General features: G+C 35.8%; 2 protein-coding genes across 2 annotated transcripts; one reads left to right on the top strand and one right to left on the bottom strand.

Annotated features, from left to right (window-relative positions):
* The first annotated feature begins 4031 nt into the window (after positions 1-4031).
* On the top strand, positions 4032-5898 carry LOC114728678 (uncharacterized). The gene is made up of 2 exons (XM_028915611.1): positions 4032-5557; positions 5668-5898. The coding sequence occupies exon 1, from the start codon at positions 4289-4291 to the stop codon at positions 5516-5518; it is 1230 nt and encodes a 409-aa protein (XP_028771444.1). The 5' UTR covers positions 4032-4288; the 3' UTR covers positions 5519-5557; positions 5668-5898.
* A 784-nt stretch (positions 5899-6682) lies between these two features.
* Positions 6683-11261, bottom strand: LOC114728677 (sodium-dependent phosphate transport protein 1, chloroplastic). Its single transcript, XM_028915610.1, has 10 exons — positions 10872-11261; positions 10294-10401; positions 10039-10194; positions 9605-9820; positions 9161-9370; positions 8869-9006; positions 8168-8269; positions 7633-7698; positions 7342-7426; positions 6683-7058 (listed from the first exon to the last, which is right to left on the bottom strand). The coding sequence occupies exons 1-10, from the start codon at positions 11244-11246 to the stop codon at positions 6961-6963; spliced, it is 1554 nt and encodes a 517-aa protein (XP_028771443.1). The 5' UTR covers positions 11247-11261; the 3' UTR covers positions 6683-6960.
* Between the last annotated feature and the right edge of the window lie 1837 nt (positions 11262-13098).

Genomic DNA, 13098 nt, shown 5'->3' with positions numbered 1-13098 from the left:
TTTTCATAATGAATAACAAATTAAAGTAGTTCAGAAAATGGGGACATGTACCCATTATATTGTCCACAAACTTTGGTTCATATAATTTCATGCTTTACATGATGTATACTATGTACCCACCACAAGAAAATGATATATTCTTCTAACAACTTCAACACTCATCCACACTTATTTTAATAAAAAATTCAAGTTTTGTGGAATCTGTAATGAAAAATATATCTTTTTTTCCAAAAATCATTTATGTTCATATAATTTAAATCTAAGTTTCGTGTTTAAATTGTCATAATAATCTCTAATCCATATATCTATCCGCGTCACAACCTTCCATTCCTTTTACCTATATCAAGAACTCAATTTTTCATGCAGTTATGTTGCTGCAATCATTTGAATCCACACTAGTTATTTCGAGACAAGACGTTAATCTGATACTACATAACATGATTCATGATATTTTATCATTTAAAGTGTTCAAATACTCAATAATAAACTAAACTTTCATTACATATCAATTTATAATTCTATATAAATTTAGTGTTCAAAATAATCTGCACCTTAATTTTTCAATAAAATTTTTTGGTAGCTTTTATTATATGTTCTCTTGCTTCTATGGAAGGGGGAGAATATGTAAGATAGTTAGAAAATAAGAATAATGACATTTTATTTCAATATAGTTAGTTTTTTTATGCTATAAGTTATATATTTAGTAACGTAACTTTCTTACTCATTTTACTTCCTTTGAAAATATAAGTATTCAAAAATAAATTCCTTACTTTGGAAAAAATACTACTATTATAATTTGATATATATTGGAAGAAAATAAGAGTGGGTGGCAGAATCATATACCTTAACGACCATTGTAAAATTGTGTCGGCAGCTTTGTGTTGAATGGCAAAGTGTGAAAGAAGAAGAAAAAGGCTTTAAAGCTTAATAAAGCGTTTCCATTTAAGGGTCCGACGATACCAACACAAAGCTTTCTTTAACTGCATCCCTCTCCGTCTTTCACTCGTTCCTTCCTCTTCAAGGGTCAAGAGCCTGGTCAAACTTTTGTATTATATTCTCAACTCATCAATACTATATAAAACCATACTCTTTCATTATTAACTCTGTAATCTCATTGTTCTTTTTCCTCTCCATATCAACCAAATTCAATATAATCAAAGCTTAATTACTTTAGTTTAAGTTAGACTTAAATTATAAACTATTACCTGCAATCCTTAATATAATAGCTTGTTTGACTTTTATTTTGATTTTAAATATAAAATCCCAATCCACTTTGTCTATTATATTTATTCATTTTTTCTAAAGTGATTATTGTAATAATGGCAGTTCTAACCAATATAAGACCTCAATCCACTTTGTTTATTATATTTATTTATTTTTTCAAAATAGTTCTTATAATAATGATAGTTTTAGCTAGTACACTTGATTAACAAGGATATTTAAAAAAAATAACACTTGTTTATTATAAATAACTAATTTAACTAATTTTTTTAATCTACTTAAATTACTCAACTAATTATTATACTAATGAATAATGACAAGAGGTAGTATCACTTTACTCGAGGTTGACTAGCTCAATCTCAAGTCAATCAAGCATGGCCGAACAGTGAACTAATATAATAAGCTGATTTCTGAGAATTTATAGGTTGCTGATTTCTTTTCAATGGGTGAAAGGTTACGTGCTAATTTAGTACTAGGCGAGTAATTTTAATTTCTTGTAATTTGTAAGAATGATTATAATATTTGGTTTGCATCTCGTCCTTTTGTTTTAAGATATGATGGAGTTAGATAACAGTAACAGCGCAGCCATTAATGGAGGACATAAATGGAGGGAAATGATGAGGATGATGCTTCTATGAAGTCTCGAAATGAATATATATAGTGGTTAAGCAAAAAAGATTAGATGCTGATAATGAGGGCCCCTATTGGAAACAAACCTAGAATCGCGGATAATATATCTGGCCCGCTTTGAAAATCCTGTCTCCCTGGTCCCTAAGCTCATCATTCATTACCCCAGTCATGAATACACAGTATTGCTTCATGACATATCAAAGGGAAAACCCCCAGGCAAATTACAGAGAACCACATGTGTATGTAGCAACATTGATAGTAGTTATTATTACTGTGAATTTTTTTAAATGTCTCCAAAAGAAGTGAAGTTGCAGTTATGGGCAACTCTCCATCTTTCTCGCTCTGAGTTTCTATCCAATTTATACGTTCTGTGTTACTCATACTTTTGTTTTGTGTTGTTCTCAAAATATTAAAATAAAAATTAAACGAGCTCTTACATTAAGAATTGAAATTAAACAGTACATTAATATGCAAGGCTTTTATCAGTGCGGGCGCGCGCATGAACAGGTATGTGATTTCATTTCGGGTAATGTGAATGGGAACTGATACAAAGAACCTAAAAACCAGAGACCCATCGTCAACATTGAAAGTTCCAACCTCAAAATGCTACACATATCAGTTCACACTCTAAGGCAGCCACCCAGTTTGCCTTGATTTCCTTGATCCATCATACTTCAATTTACACATCACGCCATTTTATACGTTGCATTGGTATTTGAAAGTCGAATGTGTATTTGATATATAGCTACGCATCAAACATTCAAAGGCATGCCTGCTAGTTAAGCATCACAAACCAACGTCTCATTATCGCCAAGTTGTTTTGCAGCTTACAGTTACAAAAATGGAGCATAATCATATAGAAATTAACTAACTTAGTTTGGGATACAAGAACACATGCGAAATTAAAGAGAAGAAAGTAAAATACCGTTGTTGTTAGAGGTTGCTATGCTGTACTAAAGGCCAAAAGTTCCTATGACTCTCATGTGCCGATGCATGGCCCCCAAAGCACTGTGACATTTGTCTGCGAGCCAAGGACACACACACTGCACAGTACAAATCACAATGTTTTAGAGATTCATGTATTTGAGTGTATCTGTCTCCAAATAAACTTTAATTAATTCAGGCAAACAACGTTTCCCACTAATAATCTTCACGGTTACGTATTCCTCTCTCTCTATTTGTCTATTTAACCTTAATTAAGAGACTTAGAATCCGAAAATGCGTGATGAGCGAGAGAGACAAAGTCATGTGTGTGGGTGTACTGATCGAATCTTGAGAAAGAATAGTTATAAAAACACCAGACAAACTCAAGTGTTTCGCTTAGGATTCTTCTTGAGATAAAAGATTACACATGCATTATTGTAGCTTCTATACGGCTCTTGCTGTGAATTCTATTGTTTTTATGTGAAATGTGGCAGCTAATTTCAGATAAATCCGGGATGAAATGGGGCGATTGATAAGGAAGTGAGGCACGTGGGACTGTCAGGTGCTTGCCATGTCTTGGAAATAACATGAAACCCAGAATTCTTCTGCTGATTATCCAATTAATAAAGATTCTTAAGACGCAGCACACGCATGCATGCATTTCTTGGATCAAAATATTCGGCAGCTTCTAATGATCTCCACATGCCCATGCATGATTTCCTCTCGTTTGCCTGCCATTCATTGTTTGGTGACATCCTTTTCGTTATTAATTTTTTATCATCCTAGTTCTACCCATTTAGTCCAGCAAAATGATTATCTCTCTCTCTCTATCTATCTATCTTAAATCCCAATATTTAATTGAAATTATATATATTGACATCAAATTAATTACCTAGTGTAGCACAACTATTTGTTAAAAATTAAATGAATTATGTTTTATAGTGATCAAAATAGATTTTGTTCCCAACTAAAAAGAAGAGCTGAATGTCTAATGGATCCTTCAATTTATTTCTTTTTGGTCACCTCAAATTAGTGAAGAAGTAAGATCGGTTGGATCATAATTGCTTAACCGTGTATTGATAACTCGATTTCTTGCCTGAATTGGAGGGAAAATGAAACAAGAAAGGAATAGAGAGAGATTCACAGACCGTTGCTTTCTCTCTCGCGCCTCTTGCGAGACTCTGCCTTTTTATATTATAATCCAAATATTGGCCACCACACCACCATACTGATTGATTACTGCGTCACTCACTGTGCTTCACGCCCCATCCTTCAATCACCGGCAAAGTTGCGTTCCACCCACTCTTTTTCACCTTTAGCCTTTATTCTTCTTCTCCTGTCCCCCCTACCCTCCCGCATAGGCATCAATCTCTCCTTTTTCCTTTCTTTTTCCCTCTCTTCACGCTGTCTTCATCATTCTCGTCTTTCCTTCGACCTGCCCATGATCCTTTCTTCCTCATCCTTCATGGCCTACTAAGCGAGTTCGCCGGTCAAGGTTCTTGTTGCGTAACTTATGGCAAACTTTGTTGGTTTCTTGGGCAGGTTCGTCTCTCTTTTCATCGTCTTTGTCCACCTCGGCTGCTTCATCTTCTCCACCGCGGCCGGCAGTGGCGGTGAAGGGGGAGGACAAGGTGCCCGAAAGTCTTCGTCAAAGAAACGCAAGGTATCCCCTGTTTCGCACTCGCGGCAACCTTCGCCTTCCCATCCCAATTTCAAAACCCGTAAGGCCCTTTCTTCTTCTTGGGCTTTCGTCAAGCACCTTTTCTCCCACAAACCCTGCAAAACCAGTGACGTTGCTCAGGGATCGCCGCAATCCTCCGCCTCCACCGCTATTTCCGCTGCTTCCGCCGTCTCCGCCGCACTGCCTTCTTTAACATCGACCAGATCCTCCCAGCAGTCGTTGGTCTCTCTGGCTCAAGCCGAGTCGCATCCGCTGGATCCTCCCGGGAAAAAACCATGTGCGTCGTGCCCAGAATCCGATATCGCCGCCGACAACAATCACTTCTTCCCCCTCCGCAATGACATTTTCCCCTGCACCGCCTGCGGCGAGGTTTTCCAGAAAGCACAAGTTCTCGAACAGCATCAATCGCTCAACCACGCCGTAGCGGAGCTGGTGGAGACCGACGCTGGTCACAACATAGTACAAATAATATTCAAGTCGGGTTGGACCAACCCACAGAAATGTCCCAGAATCAATCGGATCCTAAAGATCCATAACAGCCAGAAGATACTATCCAAGTTCGAAGAATACAGAGAGACGGTGAAGGCCAAGGCCGCCCGAAACGGGGCCGTAAAGAAGCGCGACGAGAGATGCATAGCCGACGGCAACGAGCTCATGAGATTCCATTGTTCCACATTCCTTTGCGACTTGGGACTCAACGGGAATTCCGGCATTTGTGGCCAGCAATACTGTAGTATCTGCGGGATCATCAAATCGGGGTTCTCCCCCAAGTTGGACGGAATCTCCACGCTGTCGACGAGCTGGAGGGCGCACGTGGCCATCCCGGAGGAGGTGGAGGAAGAGTTCAAGTTCATGAACATAAAGCGGGCCATGCTGGTATGCCGAGTCATAGCGGGCCGAATCGGCACTGACTCGGACGAGGCCGACAAGGAGGACGGGGGTTTTGATTCGGTGATGGCGCGAGGAGGAACCGGAGTTTACACCCGGCTGGACGAAGAGGAGCTTTTGGTGTTCAATCCCAGAGCCGTGCTTCCATGCTTTGTGATTGTGTACAGCGTGTGATCGACGGTGGCAGTGGCTTGTGATTTTGATCGTGTGGTGGTACTGATCAACACTCGGAAATTTCTTTATTTAATTTTGTTAAGAAAATAAGGATTGTGCAGGAAATACTAATCTAATTTTTTGGTTGTTTGTTTGTTGTTTTTGTGTAGTTGGTGATCACGAGGGCCAAAGGCGAGGGCTGCTTCTTGTGTAGTTGATTGGTATTGTTAGGGTTAAAATGTTGTAATGTAAGAAGGCAGAGAGCTTTGTGAAAAAATTTCAGGCTTCATCTTCAACTTCAACAGTTCTGGTGCAAGAATCCAATGTCATGTGATGATAATTAATCATATTGGACATTTTAGAAATTATGTGATATATATATATATATTCAGTTCTGAATTTCTCATGGGGCCAATTTTTTTGCGTCTTTTTATGAAGTCCGACTTCTGTTACAAAATATGACATTTCGGCCTCAGAAGGGGACATAAGATGAGGTTCCTGGAGCTTTATTTTCAATTTTTGACCTAATTCGTGGGTCTCAATTAGAGCCATTAACATCACAGACGACTTTGATCCTACTGAACCGAAATTTTTAAGAATATATATAAATATAGGCGAGGCGTCTTTTCATGACATCCTGACACTAACGAATTCATTCATTGAAAGTGACTGATGATCTTATGAACCAAACCCCACCATTAATGATCACCTTGTTTCACCCAATGTATAAATATTAAGGCTCTATTTGAGGGTTTAGGGAAAAAGGAATAGCTCATAATAAAATGTAATAAAAAAAAGGTCGTCTTTAATTATGTCATTTGCGAGTTTAATGAATAAAGTTTTAAGAGAGAGAACCGTTCTACCATCATTGAAAATTAAATCTTAACCAAATCAACTGTACATATGAACTTGACCCTTGTAACTGGGGAAAAAAAACCTCATCATCAACAACGTGACTCTGGCGAGATTTTAGTTGAATTTTCAGTTTCGTCAATCTAATCATTTTTCGATACAGCAAATTGCTCATATTTGTATCTTTAAGAAATATCTCACAATCTACATTATTCATGATCCATGAATGATATGAATTTTCTCAATATTTTATTTGTAAATCGAATCAACCCCATTCATGTATTCATGTAATCATGTAATCAAAGAGAAACATACAAAAAAACAAAAAAAGACTTGTGTACAAGATTCATCCTCTTATAATGGTATGCCCATTACCCCTCCTTCCTCCACCAATTTCTCAATGTATCATATACAATCATTTCTGTAAATGTAAGGAATGTGGATCTATGTATTGGTCAGGCAATCTGGCATGAAGCCTTGGAGAGACGTGCTTGCTTCCTCTTTATCCCCTTTTTTTCCCCTTCTTGTAATTGTTTTCGTTTCTAGCTTCCTTGGGACTCAGAGATTTGATCACATCTCCACAAGTGAAGTTGCAATTATCCATGTGTAAGCTAATCTATGACCTTTTCACCAGTAGAAAAAAGGTTCCACACCACAGTTCCCACTAAGTACAGCCCCACTGAGACCTTGAAAACGTCAGACCACGAACCTGATCATCATAATTCACGAGGTCACACATAAATGTAGCATCAGATTCTTGCCTCCAACATTAGACGCAAGTTACTAAAGAGCATGCCTGACACATTTTTATGTTTATTGTTTAAGTCTAAATTATAAGCTTTCATACTCGTCAAATTTATCCATCACATGTCCCCAATATATATATATATATATATATATATATATTAGTCAATGGTCCATGTCAAAGCACCAAGGTTAAAAGGATTGGAGCTTCTTTGGGAGCTAGGATAGGGTAAGGAAGAATTACTAACCATGCTGTAGAATGTAGCCTGTGGCTGCCGTTCCAAGAACACCAGCCAATACTCCAGCAGTATTAGATAAGCCAAGCAATATGCCCTGAGAAGAGAATTATGAAATAAATACTAAACTTAGCTTCCTCCTTCTAAAATAATATAGTCATGTAATTAACTGATAAGAATATGGTAAATTACAACACTCGAGAAGACAGGTCTGCTGAACTCTTATTCCGTGGATCAAATATATATATATTAAAAAAAAAATTACATACTGCAGAAATATCTAGGCATAATGAATGTACTTACTGAATATCGTGGGGCTATATCTTGATGATTGGAATATAGACCAGACTGAGAGAAAGCATCAGTTCCCTATTTAAAGAGAATACGTAGCAAATTAGTATTGTTCAATCTCAAATTTTGAACAAGCAAACCAACCCAATCTAGTTCGTCTAAGTGCTTCACCTAGTTTAATCATAAACAAAATATTTCAATAAAGAGGGAAAGAAAAGAAAATACTAGTAGCATATAGTTAAACCTTCATAAAAATTCTCAAGACCTTATTGTAATAAAATTTTACTTTGCAACGCGGTCAGATTCGCATGTTCATCATTTTGAACTAGAAACCACAGTAAAATTAATTGATTGATACTTAAATGTGAGATTCTGGCCCAACCAAAAAAAGTACTTAGATGTGAGAAACTCTGATAACAAGAGCTCTTTATCCAGATACAACGGACTCACACTAATACAAGAAGTACTTAAAAAGTGAACAACATTCAGAGGTATTCAATACCATAACAGGAAATACGTAAATATTAGCAGAAATCGAGGTCCAAACCTGACTGCATGTCATACACAAAACAGCCATTGTAGGAGAATTTATGTGGCTCAACTGAGTTAAAAAGAACGCTGGGCCAAGAAAGCCAACTGTTTGCATTATCTGCAAACGAAATAATAACAATATACTGTCAGGGCCCTGTATAACTTAAATTGCATAGAGCACCTAAGTTGCCTTGTGTCCATGGTAAAGAAGTCAAACGAGTTTCTCCCTCACTATTCATAAAACATGTTGAAGTTTGGCCTCAATAATCTTAACAGAGAAAATGTGCAGAAAAAGATGAAGTAAAGGTTGATGACAGATATGTTTCTTTTTAATATTAAAATGCGGGAAAAAATTCATATGATAAACCCCTCAAACGTGAACTAATATACCCATCAATCATATTGTACGTGGAAAAAAATTCAAAGAGGACTTAATATGAAATAACAGCTCAAACGTGGATTGATGTTTCCTAAACACAGCATAATAAGACAAGAAGAATTACCTTCTTGTTTTTTTGGCTCAAAACGAAAAATATTAAAATAATGAAGAGTATTATTCTCTAAAAACTTACCCAAAAAAAAAAAAAATCATACAACAGTTTTCAAATGGGTCAAAGACAGATATAGAGATTTATTTTCTGTTTTGAAAAGTTAAGTTTTTGAATTCGCAATAATAGGTCCCAAACTCTTCAGGCACAAGGAAACAGGACAGGATACCTTGCGAACCCTTGTAACTGATACACCCCTGCTTACAAGAGTGTCTGCAATCCAACCACCAAAATTTGCAGAAAGAGCCATTGTAAACCATGGTAAAACACAGAATAGGCCAGATTCTGTGAGATTGAACTTCAGGACCTGTAATTACAAAGGTAAATGACCCTTCTGTTAATGTAAATTTGACATTAACTTCCAACTTGCCATGGCCATTCAACATCAAGATACAATAATGCATAAAATTAACGCTTGGCAAGACTGAAATGAAGAATGCTTGACCGATAGAAAGACATACTTGGTTATAATATGTTGGCATCCAAGTCAGAAGGATAAATGTTCCCCAGTTGTGACAAAAATGAGACACTATCAAAGCCCAAACAGGCGCTTTAGACAAAATCAAGCCCCAAGGTATATTTTTCACAGGTTCCTTGGAAGAGCTGCTTGTGGTAATCAATTTCTTTTCTTCATCCCGCAATTCAGGATCATCAAGAGGTGAACTGTGTGCCTACAACATCAGCTCCCAGAAGAACAGAAGAGATAAGCACATGAGCAAGCGGAAAAAATTGCTACTAGGATCTGGCGAACTTCTTATAAACTTAAAAAAGATTTTGTAAATGGATAAAGAACCAATTTAGAGACTGAAAGTATTCCTTAAAAAACACGTCTGGGTATTTCAAATCCAGAAAGGAAGAGACGCTGAAAAAAATAAATAATTTAGGGCGTGCTAAGCTAATCTTACCTTACTAAGCCAAACAGAAAACCAGATAGTCCCTAACGAACCAAAGGAGTAAAATACAGATGGCCATCCAAACTGATGAATTAGAAATGGCGAACAGGCCAGTCCAGTGACTGATCCAAGGTACATGCCACTGTAGACCAGTGATAATGACCTACTTCTCTCTGCTACAGGAACCCATTTTGATAGAATATTATTCATGGCTGGCATTGCTACACCCTGAAACAACAAACAGGCCAAATGAAGAGCACTCCATTTGCATATATCAAAATCACTGCTAGAACTGGGGACAACATAAAATACAGTAAACCCCCAAAAAAAAAAAATCCTTTTTATTGATTTCATGAATTACTTTGGAGAACTTTGCATCTGGAAGCCTTTCTTACAAGTAGAATGCAAACAAATAAAATGTTAACAGTCTGACTAACAAAACTCACCTCACCAACTCCCATGAATGCCCGAACAACTAGTAGGAAGGGCAATCCAAGTTTTGCTGCAACAGGAGTGAGGGCAGTGGCAATAGACCACCAAACAACGCCAAATCCCAAAACCTGCTTTCCCCCAACCGTGTCTGCCCATATTCCACCGGCAATCTGCAGCCGGTGTCTAAGATTCAGAATCATGAACTTTAAGTCCACGTTCGTATATGCCCAGGACTAATCAAACTTATGCTTATCAATATCAACTTTTACCTGAGTGAGCAAGTATCCCCAGAAAAAGGAAGACTGTATTAGACCAACGGTGGTGGGGTTCCAGTTATACTCTGCTGACATAGGAAGTATGGCAATGCTCATATTTACCTGTCAATGTGAATCAGATGTCGATATTAAGAGTTCGAGCTACTTGAGAAATTGAGGACTTCCAATGGCATGCAACGTAAGGCAATATATTATTCTATGGCAATACTGGATTAGCTAAGAATTTTCCTTTTTATTAATAAGAAAATCAAGTGACACATGAGACCATTGTATATACCAGCGATTGAAATCAAGCTTTTTAAACGCACGCGTTCAGTTTAGCTGTCAATGCTATGAGTATTATTTATAATTATGCTTCCATAGCTTTAAACAAGTTTATCTCCTTTATTTTGCCTACTTTAGCAACTAACAACGACTAGTAATGTTCCTGTAGCTTCTCGTGACAAAATTGCGAGCTGCATTTATTTTATACATACCGATAGCTGCGGCACTTCTTAATTGCAAAAACAATAAAGAAACAAATCATTCAACACCATCAAACACACAGAAAAAAAAAGGTTAGAAAATCTTACTCTATCCATATTACAGAGAAGAAACGCGGAAAAGCAGAGAAGCACAATGACCCATCTCTTGGGAAACTCCTCCCACCATGGGCCCACATTATCCAATTCCTCCTTCTCAACGACGACGTCGCTCCTAACATCGCCAAACTTCACCGAGTCAGGTACGTTGATGCCTTCCCAGACTTTCCCAGCTTCCCTCTCTCCAGAACTTCGCGCGGAAACATGAAAGTGCGGTCGGGGCGACGGTGAGCGCAGCCAAAACAAAGAGGTATGGGCAGTTAAGTGCTTAACATCAATAGATTTTCTGGAAACGGAGATAGATGAAGAAGGAGCTTTTGGAGTGGAAGGGAAAGAGGAAAGCAGAGCTCGGGCACTCAACCCCATGGGGTTGTGAGAATCACTGAACTGTTCACCAGTTCTCGGGGAAAATGGCTTTAACGGACACGAAGAAGATTTTAGAGAATGGAAGGGATATTTATCAACACTGGCTTTGGTTATGACACGTGGAGGTTGTCCTCCGGATCCTAGTCCCGTGTAACGGTGTAAGGCACTAATTGCAAATTTTTTTCCTAAAAAAAATTGACCTGAAAAAAAAAAAAGAAATTGATATTATTGAGGAAGAATTACAAAGAGGTCTCAAAAATATAATTACCAAAAATTTCTAATAATAAATAATCAGTATGGGTCTATTACATTTCTTACTCTAAAACTTATCATTATTTACTTTGCACTTATAAGTAGACTTTCAAGTAATTAAATCCCTTCCTTGAGATTTGTTTGTAATTTTTTCTATCGTTAACAATATATTTGTAATTTGATTTTCAGATGTGTAAAAGGATGTATTTTCTAAAAGTTTAAAATTTTGGGAAAATTTATGAAAGATATTTTGAGATATTTCTCCTTAAATTTTTAATGTTTATAGGTTAAAATGTTAATTTAAAATATCTATTATCAAGATTAATTAAGTAATAATTTCTTCATCTAATATTCCTAATAAATTATAAAACATTTTTGCTAACTAAACAAATTCTACTTGCTAATAATTTTTATTCAGGACAATTTTGACGTTTCATAAAAAATAATTAATTAAACTTACAAAAGGTAGGACGTTAGTAAGGATTAACAAATATAAGCGGCGAGAGAGAGTATATAGAAATCATTCCGCAAACTCACAAGCTCTGGGGATGTATGGATTTTGACCCAAGAAAAAGAACGTGTGACATGATAAGTTAACATGATTCTTTGTGTTAATTTATGTGTTTGAAGATGAACTCCTATCCAACCTATCACTATGATTAGGGAGAATTTGAAAACTTATAAAAGCATTTTAAAAAAATGATTTTACATAGGTCAAGATTAAGAGCTTGTTTGGTTTTCTGTTTTGAAAATAATTTTTTGTTTTTAACAAAAAAAATTTGTTTAGTAATTTGCTTTTAGTTGATTGCTTTAAAAATAATAATAATAACATGTTTTTAAAAACTAAAAAAACCAAAACAACTTTTACATTTTTTTTTTTTGTTTTTGTGTTTTTTATTTTTTGTTTTGAAAAACCAGAAGAAGAAAAAGCTTCTTTTTTTACACACTAACTGATACTTATCACTATTAGTGACAACTATCACTTATCCAAGTGTGATTTTTTATATTTTTTTTAAATGTGTTTTTCAAAAATTATTCTCCAAACAAATTTTTTTTCCCTTCCAAAACTTGTTTTAAAAGACAATTTTATAAAATTATTAGGAGAACAAGAAAATAAAGAGAGAGAAAATTCCTAAGAGGGTGTTTAGTTCCTTGTTTTGACAATAATTTTTATTTTTAAAAACAAAAAAACTTGTTTAGTTATTTGTTTTTAGTTGATTATTTTTAAAAAAAAACAATGACATGCTTTTAAAAGCTAAAAAACCAAAACAATTTTTATATTTTTTTGTTTTTGTTTTTGTGTTTTTTATTTTTTGTTTAGAATCTTCTCACCTATTATTCACCACTTATTATTATCAGCGACAACTATCACCTAATAAGTGTATTTTTTATAATTTTTCTTGCAAACATGCTTTTTTAAATTATTATCCAAACAAAGTTTTTTTTTCCCAAAACTTGCTCTAAAAAATAATTTTATAAGATTGTTTTGAGAACAAAAAAACAAAGAACAAAAATAATCTGATCCTAAATTTCTCTCACATACTTATCTATAAAATCACTTTTAAAAACTAATCTAAACACCATTTAGGAGAGAGATCCA

The sequence above is a fragment of the Neltuma alba genome, unplaced genomic scaffold (genome assembly GCF_004799145.2).
Source record: "Neltuma alba isolate B1F8T4 unplaced genomic scaffold, ASM479914v2 tig00012565_pilon, whole genome shotgun sequence".
NCBI lineage: Eukaryota > Viridiplantae > Streptophyta > Magnoliopsida > Fabales > Fabaceae > Neltuma > Neltuma alba.
Note: the sequence above shows the minus strand (reverse complement) of the source record. Positions and strands in the feature narration are given on the sequence as shown.